At 37.4% G+C, this 20,634-nt stretch overlaps 1 protein-coding gene across 1 annotated transcript in view; it reads left to right on the top strand.

Moving 5' to 3' along the window:
• Positions 1-20,089, top strand: part of ALG13 (ALG13 UDP-N-acetylglucosaminyltransferase subunit) — a 78,891-nt gene extending 58,802 nt beyond the window's left edge. Inside the window, 4 exon segments of the mRNA XM_059679732.1 lie at positions 5,807-5,992; positions 7,663-7,703; positions 9,538-9,718; positions 19,190-20,089. Coding sequence (XP_059535715.1) covers positions 5,807-5,992; positions 7,663-7,703; positions 9,538-9,718; positions 19,190-19,455 — 674 coding nt within the window. The 3' untranslated portion in view covers positions 19,456-20,089.
• The last annotated feature ends 545 nt before the right edge of the window (positions 20,090-20,634 follow it).

Raw genomic sequence — 20,634 nt, 5'->3', positions numbered from 1 at the left:
TTTTTCATTGTAAATGTTAATGTAGACCCTGGTTGTACAACTTTGGGATTAATTGTAGGGGAAAGTGTTGGCTGTCTGCTTCCTACTTCTGAGCTTTAAAAAATCAAGTGACAGGTGAATCAAGCATTGTCATACCTCATTTATATAGAGTCATTGAATGCTTACTCTTTAAATGCCAAATTTGTGTTCTGTATAGGTATTTCTAAAAATGTATATTGCCCTCATTTATGTTACTTTTTATTCTTTGAGTCACTTAAGAACTTCAATTATAATTCTACCAGGGTGAGCAGGCCAGCGGGGGGAGGGGGGACAGTTGGGCAAATAGGCCGGCAGGCAGAGTGGTTTTCAGTTGCTCTTTATCAATCCTCTAGATCAGGGGTGGGGAATATCTGGCCTTTGGGCCATATAAGACCTGCGAAATCATTTGGTTTGGCTCTGCCAAGGCATTAGGGCTGAGCTAATTAAATGTTTGACCAAATATAGCAAACTAATTTTTAAGTTAATAATTCTATATGGCTCTCAAATGGTGTTATAAGTATCCAAATGGCCCTTGGTAGGAAAAAGGTTCCCCACCACTACTCTAGATGAAACAACTTATGTTTTCTATTGCTATTCATGTGACTGTCTAGCAGCCCATTCCATCCTCCTGCAAGTTACTCCTATCTGCCAGGTAACTAGATGCCATGGTTGTCTTTACTGTGACTCTTCATAAGCATCAAATACTGTTATAACTAACTTTTGGTTACTGTTTCTTAGGCTTTTGCCAGGGACAGACTAGTGACTCACCTGCCCTAAAGACAGGATCTGTGGGCCAGGCCTAGGGTGAACTGAGAAAGGGATTCACTCTTGATGTTATGTCATGCCAGTGCAGGCTGATATCCTGTCTTTTAGAGTTTTCTTTTTTAATCCTCACCTGATTGCCTCCTGTACAAGCCCTGACTGTGGATCAAATCTGCAGCCTTTTAGTGTACAGAAGGACACTCCAATCAACTGAGTTACCTGGCCAGGGCCTGTCTTTTAGAATTTTGATATTTTATTCATCATGGATTTTTTTACATTAATTTGGTGGCCCCTTAAATTTTGCACCTCACTGCATCTTGGTCTTGGCCATGCTCTTTGATCTCTAAGAAGCCAGTTCTTGCTATATATATATATTCATGTTTTCTTCTAAAATGTCCTGAAGCAGCCCTGCCAGTGTGGCTCAGCTGTTGAGCGTTGACCCAGAAACTGAGAGGTCATGGTTCAATTTCCTGGTCAGGGTATATTCCCAAAGGCAGTGGATCGAAGTTCTCATCAATGTTTCTATCTCTCTATCCCTTGCCCTTCCTCTCTCTCTAAAAGTCAATAAAAAACATTAAGATAAAATAAAAGTAAAATGTCCTGAAGTAGACTGCAGAAACACAGAACAGGGTAAATAAGCATTTAGAGTGCATTATGTTGATTTCCATTAATATTTTAGAAAAGTTTTTCCATTGTTCTGGAGCCATCCCTGAATTATATCTATTAAGCTATGGAGCCCTATTAAGACTGCAAATCAGATGCTAGAACAACTGGAAATTATAAAAGCTTTTTTATTATGGGACTTAATTGTAATATGAATTTAAAGGAAGGTGAATTCAGAAAAAGTAATCTCCAAATGTTTTCTGCCCTGTATCCTCTCAGGCCCATAAGAATGTATTTAACTGCTTATATGTCTAGTAGTTGGTTTTTACCTAATGATAATAATTGCATTCTACTATCTGTAGCTAATTGAACTTGCTTCATTGGCTTTTTGAAAAATTAAATTTATTGGGGTAACATTGGTTACTAACATTGTACAAGTTTGAAGTGTCCAGTTTCATAATAAGTCAATTGTATATTGTTGCATTGTGTGTTCAACCAAAGTCTAGTTTCCTTCCATCACCATATATTTGACTGCCTTTCCCCTCTTCATTCTCCCTACTCTTCCCTTCCCCTCTTGTAGCCACCATACTGTTGTCAGTGTCATTTTGTTTTGTTTGTTCATTTGTTGCTTTGTGTCATTTGCTTTTTTTAATTGATATGATTTGAGTGCTAGTTTAAAAGGAAGAAGAGTTGAGCTTTATTAAATAAGTTATACTATAATAAAAGGCTAATATGTAAATCAACCGAATAGCAGAACAACTGGTCACTATGATGCGCACCAACCACCAGGGGGAAGATGCTCAACTCAGGAGCTGCCCCTGGTGGTCAGTGTGCTCCCACAGGGGGAGCGCCACTCAGACAGAAGCTGGGCTCACAGCTGGCGAGCACGGCAACAGTGGCAGGAGCCTCTCCCACCTCTATGGCAGCTCTAAGGATGTCCAACTGACAGCTTAGGCCTGCTCTCCACAAGGGCTCCCAGACTGTGAGAAGGCACAGGCCGGGCTGAGTGACACCCCCCACTGAAGTGTGTGAATTTCGTGTACTGGGCCTCTAGTTATTTTATAGAAAGCAAATTCATAAAGCTTTTAGAGCATTTGGAGATACTCTAAAAATTAAACTTCTCTTCCAAAACCTTGACTTATGGAGACTTATGCATGCATGACAAAACTTCAAAACAGCTGGGCAAGTTTTTAAAATTTACTGTTTAATTTATGTATAGTAAAATTTATGTTTTAGTGCCCCATTCTGTGTTTTGACAATGAAAAGAGTTGTATAACCTCTGTGGTCAAGAAAGAATCACCTCATCACCTTCAAAGAGCTGTTTATCAAGTTTTAAATGACCCTAAGAAACAGACCTCCTTTTACTATTAGCATGCAACTGTATAAAGGGTATAGGTAATTGTATCATTAGTATTTATATCAGTAAATGAAAAAATGTGGATTTTTGCTAATACTTGGCCTGAAATTTCTCCAGCTAAATTACCAGAATAACAAATTCAGCTTCTGTGGACAGTTGCTGTACTAAACTAAGTTTTTTAAAACTCTGAATTTAAACAACTTTATTGAACAATGAGACTAAACTTTGTGTACTTCTCAGATTTAAAATTATAGTGTAATTAACACAATAATAAAATTTAGTACTTGAATTTCTTTGTTTTATTTTTTAGACAAATATTTTATTGTTTTATTAGAAATCAGCCTTTGCATGATAACTCAAACATTTATAAACGCTTTAAATAGTCTTTCAAAGAATATTGTTACCATCTCAACCACTTTTGACTAAAATTTCACACAAAGAAATAAAATAGTTAAAAATGATAAATGCTAAAGGAATAATTCTAATGTTTGGTTGTTACTTTACATGTTTATTTAAGAAATATACAACCAAGTAGGAAACCATCTTCTTTTGTTTTCCATAAAAGCAAACAGTTCTGAATGGATAAAACTTACTTAAAACCATCTATTATGAAAACACATCTAAATTGCTTTCATTTTGAAAAACAAACTCACAAAACCAGATTATTTATTTCTACCCATTTAAGTCATTGGCCCCATTATCTTGACAATACTGTACTATTTAGTCTAAAAGACAGAATAACTACCAAAGGACTTGTATGCATACATATAAACATAACCAATGGACACAGACACCAGGGGGTTGAGGGCAGGAGCGGGGGTGGGGTGGGGGGCAATGGGAGGATAAAGATACATATGTAATACCTTAATAAAGAAAAGTTAAATAAATAAATAAATAAAAATAAAAAACTATCTCCTTGTAATAGAGATGTCTGGGCAAGGCAGAAAGTACATAGTGTTTAACATCAGGTACATTTCCAGAAGAAAAATACTACTAAGTTATAATAAAATTGTATTTGTCTTAGGTAAAGGAACAATGCTTACTGTGTAAGAACCATAAGTAGTTGTAGGTAGTCTATATATATATATATAAAAGCCTAAGCGACCAGCCAACTGGCCAGTAGCTATGACATGCACTGACCACCAGGGGGCACAGGAGCAGAAACCACAGGCATGGAAACATGTAACAGACAGGAATCTAAGAGGGAAGGGGGGAGGGAGAGCATGGGAAGAGATTAACCAAAGACGTTATGTGCATACTAGAGGCATCCTGCACTGGTGGGGTCCCTCGGCCTAGCCTGTGGGAACTAGGCCGAAACTGGCTCTCCGACATCCCCTTAGGGGTTCTGGATTGAGAGAAGGTACAGGCCAGGCTTAAGGACCCCACCAGTGCATGAATCCATGCACCGGGCCTCTAGTTTCATATAATTCTATACTGCTATTAGTAACCTTAAGAATTAAGAGCTGTTTATAAGTGAAATAAGCCAGAGAAAGACAAGGACCATATGTTTTCACTCATGTAGGATCTAATGAACAAACTGAACTACCAAGCAAAATAGAGACAGACTCATAGACTGCTTGCTCAGGATGTGTGTGTAGGGGTGTGTACCAGGTGTATTGAGGGGGAGGGATTGAGCAAAAAAGTGAAAGAACTCATGGACCTTAACAACGGCGGGGGGGGGGGGGGGTTGTCAGTGGTGGAAGAGGGCATAGAGGGGATAAATGGTGATGGAAAAATTTTAATTAAATTTAAAAAAAGAATTAACTGATTTCACAACAGAATAGTTTTTCTTCTTGGAAGTGACATTGAGTAACAGAAGTAAAGATCACTGGTTACTTAAAGTTCTCAAAAATGAAATGGTTATTACACAGTAAATACCTCAGAGAGGTTAGTGTTTAAGGAAGCTAGTTGGAGAAATATGTTATTCATAAATTGGTTAAATCTGTAAGTTTTCAAGTTTCAAAATTCTACATAGGGAATGAATTGCAAAATATTGACATACAGATCAATCTTAGCCTTTCAAATGGCTTCCATTGTTATAATTTAGAAAAGAAAAAAGTCAGCAAAGTGCCTACGTTTCTATATATGTTTTAAAAAAGAATATGCATAGAAGGAAGGACTTGGATTTCTAAGGCAGCTAAAATGTTCAATTAAACTTGAAGGGGGTTATATCATTCATGTTTTGTCAAAAAATTTAACAGGCTTATCTAGCATACTATATATATAAACACTTTCACTAGGCTGGAACCATATTGTTTCCTTTTTTATCATAGAGGAATGTACTAATATTTAAACAATTATATTTTAATTTATGTCAAAAACTGTAAAATTCATAAGTGAGTATTTGTTTTAAATTATAGTAACAAGTATACAAAGTTAAAGGGTGGAGGTGGGGGAGAGATATTACCTGGGGGAATTATATGCATATATGCATAGCCCATGGACACAGACAATAGTGTGACAAAGGCGTGGGAGGGATGGGTGAGGGGTGGAAGGGTCAATGAGAAAAATAAAAAAACAAAGGGGACATCTGTAATACTTTCAACTATAAAGACAAATTTTTTAAAAAGTTACAGGGATAACATATTTTACCTACTCTGTCCTGATACTCCTCTGATGCTACGAAATAGAGATCTTCAAATATTAACCTAAATCTGTAGTTTGTGCAAATTAGTCTCTCTTACTAGCTTTTGCATCTTGTGATTTGATGAAGAATTTCAGATGGCTGATAACATCTTTAACTTTGTATTAAGCTAAAGTAAAACTTTTGCCTTAATGATATTTTATTTATGTACCTGTTAGTTGAAGTTCCAAGTCTTGATAGTCAAAGTTCTGAAATTTCCAGTTTTTCCTTCTAATTTCAAGTATTTCCTTAACTGAAAATGACCTGTAATGAACTAGTTTTCAGCTGGCATGTCTAAGAGAATGTGGAGCAATTCATCTTCCAAGTTTTGGTTTTTAAGTCAAACCATAAGAATTTAAGCCATTTGACCATGCTGGGACATAGAAGAAATAGAAGATGAACTTAGTTATGCATTGTTACTTTATGTTTTGTTTCTTTTTTAGTGATTGTTTCACCATCCTATCCATACCTCTCTGCTCATGTGCCTGCTGTTGCTGCAACTCTGCCACCACCCCCCTTTCCTCCCCCTCTGGCTCCTCCTTTTCCTCTTGAGGTGGGAGAGGCTTCCAACTTACCACCATCACCTCCACCTTATTCCTGTGATCCAAGTGGCAGTGATCTGCCTCAAGGTGAGTGGATTTTGAGATTTGGATGAGGGTTGTGTACATCTGGGATTTTTTTAAGAGCATAACTGTGGTTAACCAAAAGGAGTAGGGTGGGGGACCAAAAGGAAATTGACTTGAGAGCATAATGTTAAGTAAGTGACTAAGGAAAGGAGCAACTGAAAGCTGAGAATATCTTCTGCATAATCAAGAAGTAGATGATTGAATTCACTCCTGCTGCTCCTTTTTGGTAGCTATGTCTGCCTTGGAGAAGATTCTCAACTTGATGTCTTTGCTCTCTCAACTTTTTCTTGAAAAGCAGGAATCAATATAAAATTTTCTCCATTTTCTTAAGTTCTTACCGTAAATATATGAAATTTTTATGATCTTTTGACATTTAATATTTGGGATTCCGACTGAATTTTCAAGACTTGGAATAAGGTTGTTTTGTTTTTGTTTTTTAGGAATTAGGGGTCTAATATGCCTTGGATTTCAGCCATGTTTTTATAATTAAACTATACTTGTTTCTATAGTTAAACTAAGGAGTAGCTTTCCATTGGATGTTCTTTGTTACTCCTCAGTTTGGCAGTGTTTCTCAAAAGAGAATTGTAGTTGAAAATTGTTTGTAGCTTATTTATATTTTCTTTTCTATAACATTCTCTTGAATTTTCTAGCTGCTTCTCTATTCTATTTTGTTATTTTTTTCCAGCCCCTAAGGTAGTCACCAAGATCATCTTCAACTCTATTTTGTTCTTTTTCTGTGCCTTAAAATTTCAGTATCACCTTTATGTAGATTATTCCGAAATCTATCGAATCCTGGCCTTTGAAGTTTCAGGTACTTGTCTCTAGCTACTTGGTAGTCATTTTCCCTTGGCTTAAAACCTGACTATGATGAAGTACTCATCTTTATCTCCCTTCTTCTCTTCAGGCCATATAAAATATTAACTCTTCTTGATTTCCTATTTTGTTAACAGTGTATCATGTATTAGTACTTTGTTTCTTTTTACGGCTGACTAATGTTCCATTGTATGGCTACACCACATTTTATTATCTACTGGTTGATAGGCATTTGGGTTGTTTTCACCTTTTTGCTATTGTGAATAATAATTGCTACGGATATATGATGTCTGGAGAAATTTTGTCACCTTAGAATTTAACTTATTTTGAGTTACTTTGCTCATTACCTTCTCTTTTTGGAGTTCTACTGGTGGTTAGTCGTGTTAACTAAAACCAAAGTAAATTACTTTGTAAGTAGTAGTTATCTCCATAGACATCACTTATCTCTCCATATTAGTAGAGCATTTAATTTGTACTATGTAGTAGCTTCATCAACTGAGAAACAATATGATTGCTTAGATAGTACATTTGTATTGAAGTAAAATTTTAGCCTTGGGATGAGCCAGAAAATGCCTTTACCAGATTCTTCTTAAATTAGTAGAATGGCATTTCTGTAGTAATTGATAATATTAAGAATAGAAATAGAATATATATTTGGTTATTTAAACCTTGGATCAGAAAATGACCTTACCTGTAGTTGTAGGTAAATGGTCATTTACTGTAAGGTAGATTTGAGTGTTGTGTTGATGTCAGGAGACTACATTAGTTATCTACCTTAATACTTAAACAGAAAAGCTTTTAAATGGTAGTTCTAATTGTTTATATCATCTAGTCACTAAAATTAATTTTTTTTATTTTAGATACAAAAATTTTGCAGTACTATTTCAATCTGGGATTGCAGGTAAGAGTCCTGTTAAAATTGCTTTTATAAACTATTAAAAATACAGTAGATGCTGTTTTGATAATCAGACTTTTGAACTTTCAGAGTCAAGAATATTGTGAAGGCCCTAAAAGTTTTATTTCTGTCATTATAAAATATCTCTGAAGATGATAATAGGTCACTTTTCTACTTTAGCCTCCTAGTGCTCCTGTTTCTCTTATAGTATAGTTGGTAAATAGTGGCAAGCAGAGACTTTAAGCAGCACAACTTTAGCACACATTGGCCTCCATATTTAACATCATGTGCCAACACTTCACTATGTTTTTCTGTCTCAAAATAATAATTGGGTTATTTATCCTGCTTAAAATATTTTTATGGCTATTTTTGTATTTCATGTGAAAAGTAACCTGACAAATTCAGATATTTAAAGAACTGTATTATTTTTAAGCATTTGCCTATTCATAGATATTTGCAAAACACTTGATTTTCACCACTCCTCTGAGTTGTATAATGTGGGTACTGACAAATACCTTAGTATCACTGGAAGGTGTCTGATTTCAGGTAAGGGCTCTTTTATTTTATTCTTTCAGGGATCGTTCCCCCCCCGAGATAGACTTGTCTTCTGACATTACAAGATGGTATATTTACGGAAAAGTAATGATGCATCTTAATATTTGGCAGATAGTAATCTAGATAGTCTCCTGGATAATGCTCAAAGTAGTTAATATTCCCAGACACTGATTTCCTTAAAACTTTGGATATACAATTTCCAGAAAATTATCTTATCCAACTGCCACACATTTATAAATTAAGAGTATGGAGTTGGTTTTTTTGTTCTTTGAGACTATATTTCATAAAAGAAATTTTGAGAATTGAAAAAATAAACTTCTTGCCACTTCAGTTATGTTAGATTACTATAGTCACATGTGGAAATGTTCTAATTCATTCCACAAGGCTGAGGCATTTTAAAATATTCTTCCTGCATTTAACATCATGGGAATATAAGGAAATACAGAAAAATACAATAATTTTTGTATTGAGTGGAATAGCATTCATTATAGTACATCTGAAAATGCTATGGTATAAAGAAAACCAAAATCATCTGTATAATCACAGTATACTTGGATACATTTTTCAGTTTATTTTACAAAATATGGACTATGATTTGTAATTTTGTGAACCTTCAATAATATGAACGTTTTTGTTGTTTTTAAATATATTTTTATTGATTTCAGAGAGGAAGGGAGGGAGAGAGAGATAGAAACATCAGTGATGAGAGAGAATCATTGATCAGCTGCCTCCTGCACAATGCCTGCTGGGAATCAAGCCCACAACCTGGGCATTTGCACTTGACTGGAATCGAACCTGGGACCCTGTAGTCCGTAGGCTGATGCTCTATCCACTGAGCAAAACTGGCTAGGGCAATAATATGAGCGTTTAAAAAATATTTGACAGTATGTTTTTTTAAATTTCCTGTATTGTGTTCCATCATGGATATATCATAATTCATTCATCTAGTTCTTTGTTGTTTAATATTTAGGTTGTTTAATGTGTTTTACTTTTAAAAATAATGATATAAAAGGCATCTCTATATGCATGTCATTGTGTATATCTCTAATTTCCTTCAGGTTGTTTCCTAAAAGAATTTCTAAGTCCAAATATGAAATACAGATGCTGCAAAAGATCTGAAAGTTGTAATAGAGAATAGGTTTTCTATATCTTTTAGATCAAAAAAATCATTGTTACCCCACTTGAAAATTATGGCCCAACTTTTTTTTTTTTAGACAGGAATTGTGCTACTTTAAGAAAATGGACATTTTCTTAAAGTGTTTGTTTTTTCCCTTTCTTGCCCAAGTGCTATCATCACAACTACTGGCACTCCATGGTCTTTGTGCCACAGATGCAGCAGCAGCATTTTCATGTAGAGAATTATCCCATCTGTACTGAGACACCTACTCTGGTAGATCAGACCATTCCTCAGTTGTACAGTGATGTGGGAAGACAAGATGGCGTGCAGGTAGAAGCATCAACAAATGGTGAGCATGTAATGACATTGCCTGGAAGAAAGACAATTGGATTTTGTGTATCTTTAATAATGGCCTTTAGATATTGTATTAGGTCCAAATATTACATCATTGTTTCTCAAAGGGTGGTCCATGGGGTCCCTCAAACCCTCTGAAGGGATCCATGAGGCCAGAAGTATTCATCATAATACACAGATTTTCTTTGTCCCTTTCACTCTGTTACATTTGCATTGAGGGTGTAAAAATCAGAGGGTAAACTATGTAAGGAATCAGTGACTTCCTCATTGCCACACACACACTCATGATAAAAATTCCAGTGTGATTTCTTTTTTTTTCCTTCATCAAAGATGTTTTTATTTTTATTAAATGTTTGTCTTTGAATAATTGTACTTATTCTGTTTGACAAAACTGGGACATATTCCTCAGGCACTCTGCATACTGAAGTATGATTAACTTAAAAGATTTATGAGGTTGAGGTCTGAGACGAACTAGCTGACTTTTTTCATGGAACACTATTTTTGCTTGAAAGAGTGATAGACAAACAATGGTTATTCAGACTGGGGGATCTGGTACACATTTTCTCAAATGAGCAGCATGAGCCTGCTACTTCAAGAAAAACAACTGACAACATTTGTTATCTAAGATAAAAATTTCAACTTTCAAATGAAAGTTAAAATTTTGGAAAACTTGTATCTACCACCCTAACGTTAACAGCTTCCCAATACTTAGATGGGGATATTAATGAATGTGTTTTTCACAATGTGTAATGAAATGATGTCAGCATTTGGGAACTCATAGACAAAGCAACTATTCTTATGGTCTCAGACTGCATAACTTAGTGAAATAATATTTTCCTAGTTACCAATGTGTGATGTTACCTGTGTATAATTTTATAAAAGACCTATCAAAAATGCAAGATAAAACTGGATTTTCATATTAACAAAGTATGAAAAATTCGCATTGATATCCTATATAATAAAGGCTAATATGCAAATTGACTGAATGGTGGAACGACCAGGCGCTATGATGCACACTGACCACCAGAGGGCAGATGCTTAACGCAGGAGCTGCCCCCTGGTGGTCAGTGCGCTCCCACAGGGGGAGCTCGCTGCTCAGCCAGAAGCCAGGCTCACGGCTGGCGAGTGCAGCGGTGGTGGTGGGAGCCTCTCCAGCAGCACTAAGGATGTCCGAATGCTAGCTTAGTCCTGCTCCCCACAGAGAGCGGGCCTAAGCCATCATTTGGACATCCCCTGAGGGCTCCCGGACTGCGAGAAGGTGCAGGCTGAGCTGAGCACACACCCCCCCCTCCCCCCGCCCATGAATTTCATACACCGGGCATCTAGTTGATATATAAGAAACTACTACTTACCTAGTTTTGTTGTAGCATTGGAGATCTACAATGATCTACTTACTAAAAGACTTCTCTTTTCCAAGTACATATCTGTATGAAGCCAGATTTTCTTCTTATACTTAAACCAAAACAACATATCATAATAGATTAAATAGAGAAGCAAATATGAGAATCGTGCTGTTTTCTATTAAACCATACATTAGAGCAGTGGTTCTCAACCTTGGCTGCCCATTAGAATCACCTGGGAATCTTTTTAAAATCCTGATTTCTGGGCCTCATCCTCCGGAAATTCTGTTTCTTTGTTACTGATGTTGTGGCCCCACCCCATAACAAAGAAACAGAATTTCTGGAGGATGAGGCCCAGAAATCAGGATTTTAAAAAGATTCCCAGGTGATTCTAATGTGCAGCCAAGGTTGAGAACCACTGCATTAGAGACTTGCACAAGTATAAAACAGTGCCACTTATGACACAGTTTTCTTTTGTTTAGGATAATAAATTCATTTTGCATAAAGAATTTATGTTAACATTAAGGGCTTATTTTTACATGAATTAATAATTTTTCAGTTTCTCAGTTTAATGCTTAATATGGTAAATATTTATAAATATAAGCCACATAAACAAAAGCAATTTGGGATCCTCAATCTTTAAGTGTAAAGAAATCTCAAGACTAAAAAGTTTGAGACTATAAGGATGGTTGCTTTGTCTATGAGTTCACAGTATAATATAGATGGGGAGGCATTTTGAAGGATTTAGAATAGGATCATTGGATGGCCCTTCTTGGAAAGAATCAGCAGGAGGTAAGAAGAAATGGTGTGGACTAACCTAACCAAATGTGTTTCTCATTCCAGCACTGCTACTCGATGTTTGTGATCTTGGCTAAGTTACTTAACCTCCCTAAGTCTGATTTTCTGTAAAATGGGAAATGCCTGACTTGCCAGGGTTGTTATAAGAATGAATAGAGACCTTATGTAGAAGTATACTGTGCCTGGTGCATGTGAGGAATGTGAATTTCCTTTCCCTTCTCCCTCTTTTAAAGCATATAAATGGTTTTGGAATATTAGCACTATAGAATCTTTTTTTTATTATTTTTTATTGCTTAAAGTATTACAAAGAGTATTACATATGTCTCCTTTTTTTTTCCCCCGCCCTTGACAATCCCCTGGCCTCCCCTACCCCCCAGTGTCTTATGTCCATTGGTTATGCTTATGTGCATGCATACAAGTCCTTTGGTTGATCTCTTATCCACTCCCCTCCTGCCGTCCCACCCTCCCCGGCCTTCCTGCCGTAGTTTGACAGTCTGTTCGAGGCAGCTCTGCCTCTGTATCAATTTTTGTTCATAAGTTTATAATGGTCTTTATTATCCAGAAATGAGTGAGATCATGTGGTATTTTTCCTTCATTGACTGGCTTATTTCACTTAGCATAATGCTCTCCAGTTCCATCCATGCTGTTGCAAATGGTAAGAGTTCCTTCTTTTTTACAGCAGCATAGTATTCCATCCTGTAGATGTACCACAGTTTTCTAATCCATTCATCTACTGATGGGCACTTAGGCTGTTTCCAGATCTTAGCTATGGTGAATTGTGCTGCTATGAACATAGGGGTGCATATATCCTTTCTGATTGGTGTTTCTGGTTTCTTGGGATATATTCCTAGAAGTGGGATCACAGGGTCAAATGGGAGTTCCATTTGCAGTTTTTTGAGGAAACTCCATACTGTCTTCCATAGTGGCTGCACCAGTCTGCATTCCCACCAGCAGTGCACAAGTGTTTCTTTTTCTCCACATCCTCTCCAGCATTTGTCATTTGTTGATTTGTTGATGATACCCAGTCTGACAGGTGTGAGATGGTACCTCATTGTTGTTTTGATTTGCATCTCTCGGATGATTAGTGACTTTGAGCATGTTTTCATATGTCTTTTGGCTTTCTGAATGTCCTCTTTTGAAAGGTGTCTATTTAGATCCTTTGCCCATTTTTTGATTGGATTGTTTATCTTCCTTTTGTTAAGTTGTATGAGTTCCCTATAAATTTTGGAGATTAGGCCCTTATCAGATATGACATTGGCAAATATGTTTTCCCATGCAGTGGGTTTTCTTGTTTTGTTGATGGTTTCTTTTGCTGTGCAGAAGCTTTTTATTTTGATGTAGTCCCATTTGTTCATTTTTTCTTTAGTTTCAAGTGGCCTAGGAGCTGTATCAGTGAAGAAATTGCTTCGGCATATGTCTGAGATTTTGTTGCCTTTGGATTATTCTAGTATTTGTATGGTTTCCCGTCATATATTTAAGTCCTTTATCCATTTTGAGTTTATTTTTGTGTATGGTGTAAGTTGGTGGTCTAGGTTCATTTCTTGCATGTATCAGTCCAATTTTCCTAACACCATTTATTGAAGAGACTATCTTGACTCCATTGTATGTTCTTGCCTCCTTTGTCAAATATTAATTGAGCGTATTGGTTGGGGCTGATTTCTGGGCTCTCTATTCTATTCCATTGATCTATATGTCTGTTCTTGTGCCAGTACCAGGCAGTTTTGAGAACAGTGGCTTTGTAATACAGCTTGATATCTGGTATTGAGATCCCACCTACTTTGTTCTTTCTCAGGATCGCTGCAGCTATTCGGGGTCGTTTTTCATTCCAGATGAATTTTTGGAGAGTACGTTCTAGGTCTGTGAAATATGCCATTGGTATTTTAATGGGAAGTGCATTGAATTTATAGATTGCTTTGGGCAGTATGGACATTTTAATGATGTTGATTCTACCAATCCAAGAACATGGTATGTTCTTCCATCTCTTTATGTCTTACTCTATCTGTATTTTCAACATCCTATAGTTTTCTGAGTAGAGGTCTTTTACCTCTTTAGTTAAGTTTATTCCTAGGTAGGTTAATTTTTTTGGTGCGATGGTAAATGGGATTGCTTTTTTAGTTTCTCTTTCTGCACATTCACTATTGGTGTATAGAAATGCCGTAGATTTCTTGGCGATAATTTTGTATCCTGCTACATTGCCGAATTCTTTTATTAAGTCTAATAGTTTATTGATGAGTCTTTAGGGCTTTTTAAGTATAATATAATGTCATCTGCAAATAAGGACAGTTTTACTTCTTCTTTTCCAATTTGGATGCCTTTTCTTTCTTCTTCTTGTCTAATTGCAATGGCTAATACTTCCAGTACTATGTGGAACAGGAGTGGTGAGAGTCGGCATCCCTGTCTTCTTCCTGTTCTTAGGGCAAATGGTGTTAGATTTTGTCCATTGAGTATGATGTTGGCTGTGGGTTTGTCATATATGGCTTTTATTATGTTGAGGTATGATCCTTCAATTACCACCTTGCTGAGAGTTTTTATCAAAAATGGGTGTTGAATTTTGTCAAACGCTTTTTCTGCATCAATTGATATGACTGTGGTTTTTTTTCAATTTGTTTATGTGATGTATCACGTTTATTGATTTGCAGATATTGTACCATCCTTGCATCCCTGGGATAAATCCTACTTGGTCGTGGTGTATGATCTTTCTGATATACTGCTGGATCCGATTTGCTAAGATTTTGTTGAGGATTTTGGCATCTATGTTCATGAGGGATATTGGCCTGTACTCTTTCATTGTGTTGTCTTTACCTGGTTTTGGTATTAGGGTGATGCTGGCTTCATAGAATGAGCTTGGAAGTGTTCCTTCCTCTTGAATTTTTTGTAGTAGTCTGAGGAGGATAGGTTTTAATTCTTCCTTGAATGTTTGGTAAAACTCCCCTGTGAAGCCGTCTGGTCCTGGGCTTTTGTTTGCTGGAAGCTTTTTGATGACTGCTTCAATTTCTTCCATAGTTATTGGCCTATTGAGATTTTTAGCTTCTTCCTGATTAAGTTTTGGAATGTTGTATTTTTCTAGGAATTTGTCCATTTCCTCCAGGTTGTCTAGTTTGTTGGAGTTGTCCATAGTATTTTTTAACAATCATTTGTATTTCTGTGGGATCTGTTGTTATTTCGCCTCTATCATTTCTGATTTTGTTGATTTGGGTCCTTTCTCTTTGCTTCTTGGTGAGCCTGGCTAGAGGTTTGTCAATCTTGTTTATCCTTTCAAAGAACCAGCTCTTGGTTTCATTGATTTTCTGTATTGGTTTTTTGGTCTCTATGTCATTTATTTCTGCTCTAATCTTTATTATCTCCTTCCTTCTGCTCACTCTGGGGTTTTCTTGTTGCTCTCTTTCTAATTCTTTGAGCTGTAGATTTAGATGATTTACTACCATTTTTTCTTGTTGGTTGAGATAGGCCTGTAGAACTATAAAGTTCCCTCTCAGGACTGCTTTCCTTGTGTCCCAAAGGTTTTGGATTGTTGTGTTTTCATTGTCATTAATTTCCAGGATGTTTTTAATTTGTTTAATGTCTTTAATTTCTTCTTTGATCTCATTGGTAACCCAATCAATATTTAATAACATGCTATTCAGCTTCAAAGTGTTTGAGTATTTTGAGTTGTTTCTATTGTAGTTTATTTCTAATATTATGGCCTTGTGGTCTGAGAAGATGCTTGGTATGATTTCAATCTTCTTGAATTTGGGGAGACTTTGTGACCCAATATGTGGTCTATTTTTGAAGATGTCCCATGAGCACTTGAGAAGAACGTATATTTTGTGACTTTGGGGTGAAGTGTTCTGAAGATGTCAATTAAGTCCATCTGATCTAGTGAGTCATTTAGGATTGCTGTTTCTTTGCTGAGTTTTTGTCTAGCGGATTTATCCAGTGATGTCAGTGGTGTATTAAAGTCCCCTACTATGATTGTATTGTTGTCGATCTCTCCCCTGATATCTTCCAGGAGTTTTCTTATGTATGTGGGTGCTCTTGCTTTGGGTGCATATATGTTTATCAGGGTTATATCCTCTTGTTGTATTGATCCCTTTAGTATTATGAAGTGGCCTTCCTTATCTTTTGTTATGGACTTCACTTTGAGGTCTGTTTTGTCTGATATAAGTATTGCTACCCCAGCTTTTTTTTTCATTTCCATTTGCCTGAAAGATATTTTTCCATCTCTTCACTTTCAGTCTGTGTGTCCCTTCTAATGAGGTTGGTCTCTTGTAGACAGCAAATATATGGGTCATGTTTTTTCATCCATTCAGTGACTCGATGTCTTTTGATTGGATCATTTAGTCCATTTACGTTTAAAGGTATTATTGAAAGGTACTTGTTTGTAGCCATTTCTATTTTTTTGTGGCTGTTTTCTTTCTGGGCTTTTTAGTTCTTTTTACACCAGTCCCTTTAGCATTTCTTGCATTGCTGGCTTGGTGGTGATAAACTCCCTTAGCCTTTTTTTTGTCTGTGAAGCTTCTTATTTCCCCTTCAATTTTGAATGATAGCCTTGCTGGATAGAGTATTCTTGGATTCAGTCCTTTGCTTTGCATCACTTTGTAAATTTCTGTCCATTCTTTTCTGGCCTGATGTGTTTCTGTTGAGAAATCATTTGATAATCCGATGGGGGATCCTTTGTACGTATGTCTCTTTTTCTCTCTTGCAGCGTTTAAGATTCTCTCTTTGTCTTGTACATTTGCCATCGTTATTATGACGTGTCTTGGTGTGGGTCTTTTGGGGTTCATCTTGCCTGGGACTCTCTGTACTTGTGTAACTTTTTTCTTCCCGATATCTGGGAAGTTTTCTGACATTATTTCTTCAAATAGATTTTCTAATCCTTGCTGCTCTTCTTGTCCTTCTTGCAGACCTATTATGCGTATATTACTTCGTTTCATGTTGTCCCGAAGCTCCCTCAGGCTCTCCTCCAGCTTTTTAATTTTTTTTCTCCAGTTGCTGTTCAGATTGAGCTTGTTTCTCTGCCTTATCTTCTAATTCACTAATTCGGTCCTCTGCTTCTTCTAGTCTCCTGTTGAAACTTTCCATGGTGTTTTTGATTGTAGCCATATCACTTTTCATTTGTTCCTGATTCTTGCATAGGTTGTTGATTTTCTCATCCATCCGGTGAATGAATTGTACAACCATTATTCTGAATTCTTTTTCTGTCATGTTGCATGCTTCAACTTCATTAATGTCCTTTCTTGGTGACTCCTCATTGAATTTCCTCTGGGTGTTGTTTCGTCTCTTCATTCTGATTATCTCCCGATGGTTCAAACGTCGAGTTGTGTGGGCCCAGGCCGTGTGCAGAGGGAGCCTCCCACCACCCGGGTGTCACTGAAGAGCTCTGACACTAAGATGTGTGGTTGTTGTGGGTTGGTGGGAACCAGGCTCGCTCAGAGTCAGTGTTGTCAGCGCTCACTGTGGCCTGGTACGCGCCCTTAGAATCAGGGACCCTGCCTGCACCATGCTAAAACAGAGACCCCCCTGAAGGGTGTTGAAAACCAGAGCCCCCTCGCGTGCGCCAGGAGTCAGAGTTCCCCAAGAATCCAGTATCAGAGTCTCTGTTGCATCGTGCGACCTTGCCTTGAGAATCAGGGTCCCTGTGTGCCCTTGCACCAGGAATTGGAGTCGCTGACTCTTAGTATGTATGCACAGGGAATCAGTATCTCAGGCGCAGGTGATAAGAAACACAGTCAAGTCACTGGTGCTTGGTGCTGCCTCCTGCCCAGAGAATCGGGGTCCCTGGGCCTGTGATATGCGAGACAAATTCCTGGTGTTCCCGTGATTGCTCCCAGCCCAGGGCTCCTGGAGCAGGCAGTGCGAGCAGGACCAGATCCTGGTGTTTGCGGGATTGCTCCCAGCCCAGGGCTCTGAATCCAGCAGTGCGGGTAGGACCAGTTCCCAGTGTTCGCACAATTGCTCCCAGCCTAGGACTCCTGAACCCGGCCCTATGCGGGATCAGTTCCAAGGTGCTCGGGCACTTCCAGGCTAATGTTCCTGGAGCGCTGAGGCCCCGGCAAGGGGTGGGTCTATCAGTTAGTTACTCTGGCGCTGCCTGTAAGCCTGTGGGAAGGGGCGATGGGCTCTGTTACTCACGGATCTGCCGCGGGGATTTCTGAACTTCTGGTGTCCGCAGGTCTGTAGCTGTGGTCACAGGTCTCTGTCCCCAGTGGCTGCAGGGTCCTGGTATGGGTCTGAGATCAGACTGGGTGGTGCTGAGGCCAGGATCCTAGTCTCAAGCAGCTCTGTTTCCCAAGATGGCGTGGTCGCTGTGCCCGTGCTGGCCACCCAGGAGTGTCCTCGCAGGGAGTGGGGCTCCGCCGTCTAAGACTGCCCGGTTTAGCAGCCCCTTAGAAGACCTGCACAATCTAACTGTCCCTAGCTCATACACACACACACCACACACGTCCACACACTCCTCTATCACTTCCTTGTGCTCTCACACTCTCTCCCTCCCTACCTTCCTGCTGGTCGCCATTTTCTCCAATCTCAGCACTATAGAATCTTATTCCTAGTATGGTGGTATGATGTGGTCCATGGTAATAAAAATTAAAAAATCAACCTTTATTTCATTTTTGTGCCCGATAACTTTTATAGAGCTATTTTTTATTTATAGGAAACCATGAGACAGTGGTAGGAATGAGCTAATCTAAGTTATCCCAAGTAATGAAGGACTCCTTTTTGTTTAATATTTATATCGTCACTATATAGCAAGGTCACAACAACATCTATTTCCACTGAAACTCACTCATGGTAGTAAAACTGCTGTTAAACTGAATTTATGCTAGGATCTTAATGACATTCAAGAGGTGGCACTTAAATGTTTAAATGCCTTTCAGAACTCTACTTTGAAGTGTAGACAAGGCTATATAGACACTGAGTTTTTAATTGCAAAAGTAATACAAAATAGTCATCTTGATGGTATGTGTTATACTGGAAAACTATTGGCTAACTTGATTGTGAGCAACTCTTATTAGAATTTAGTTGACTAGAAGGACTCTAGCAAATGTTTATGTATTTAGTCTGTTGGTGCCAAAATCATCCCAGAAAGATAGCTAACACTAGGTAGAATACATTTGACATATTATATACATGCACATGTATGTGTATAATTTTTTCCAATTAGGAAATGTTCATATAGTCTTTTAGTAGTCTGTTTTAGTCAGATTTCATATCTAAAGTGCTCCTGCTGCAATTTCTGTGATCTTTCCTATAGTTAGTGCTAATTTCATTTTTACATGTAAAAACATTCATTTATATTTTCTTAATGAATCTTTGTATATAAAGTGTACTAAATGCAGTATTTGTTTCAGGTACTTTTCCAAATGCTGACCCTGCATCTGTCCCTCATGGAACAGTCTATTATCCAGTGATGACAGATCACTGTGGGCAGCCAACTTTGCCGGGTTTTGATTCCTGCCTTCCCGTTATGCCGGAGTTTTCCTATATTGCCCCCTGGCATCCCATTGGTGCAGCATATGGTGGTTCTCCTCACATTCATGGTGCTATGAATCCAGGTCCAGTTGGCTATATTGCTTCACCTCCCTCACCTTCTCATTTTGTACCTCGGAATATGTAAGATTCAGCAGTATGATGTATTCTTGCACTGCCATTTTTCTTGCTGTTTTGATTTTTTTAAAACTGTTCTATGTTAGTGTTTAAGTAAGTGATTTAAGTGGTTAGAGTAGTTACTATTGTATCCATCTTTAAGATTATTTTTTCTTTTGATTTAAAATAATACTTTAAAAGAAAGGAATATTACTTTGAGTTATGAATAAGGAAATTGAGATGAATGTATAACTAGCCTCATGTTGAGCATACTTAGTTGTATTCAGCTGTCTTTCTGTCAGCCAGCTTGTCAATTAATAAAAGGAATAAGTCATATGAACTATTTCCTTGGTTTTGATATCAAACATCTGATTAAACTAAAAATTCTATTAACTTCCACTTTTCTCTAGAAAATAAAGCAAAATAAAGAGCATTTGTTTTTGGGTAACTAACAATATTAAATGAGAGCTCTTTGGGTTTCTTAAGAATAGTCTGAACTGAGTTGTTCTGTGATATTTATCAGTTTTGAAGGCACATGGTGCTCGGCTTTAGAATTATCCCATATGCTATTGTTTAATGTTGGATTTATGTAACTTTTACTGCACAGTATTGAATTGGTATCCTTTGCACAGTTAGCAGTAAATAAAAAATAGCATTTAAAATTGCTAAAATGAGTGGGATTTTCTTCATTTCTGCTTTTTCATGGTAACAAAGAGTACCAGACATTTGATTCTTTTAATATGTTTTTTCACTAGTATTTGGGATGCAAAACCATGTGAATTTATAGCATGAACTGGCAGAGCCAGTTGAAATGTTATTTAATCTCAAGACATTGCAATCCATACTACCATATCTCTTTTTTTCCCTTGAGAATGATCCTTTTTAGGTTGTATTTCTGTTTTTTTAAATCTGTTCACTCCCTTATGGAACTTCAATCTAGGCTTACTTTCTCATTGTCCTATACTTCCAATAGTTGTCACATCTTTCCATTTTTGTTTTTAGACTTACCTTGTATCTCTCCAGGCCTGCCTTATCTCTAACTTTCTGTGAGACATATTTTATCAGCCTATCTTCTCCCTTTCATCTACCTAAAGGACACAAGTTTTTCTGTATTCATCAGTTCTCCTCTGAGGGATAATTCATCATGGAATGCTTTGCTGTAGCTCAACTGACAAAGCTATTTTTAAAGTGTCCTTTTATTGCCACAAAA

Source organism: Myotis daubentonii, chromosome X (assembly GCF_963259705.1).
Source record: "Myotis daubentonii chromosome X, mMyoDau2.1, whole genome shotgun sequence".
In the NCBI taxonomy this organism is placed as follows: Eukaryota; Metazoa; Chordata; class Mammalia; order Chiroptera; family Vespertilionidae; genus Myotis; species Myotis daubentonii.
This window is presented reverse-complemented; position numbering and strand designations above follow the sequence as displayed.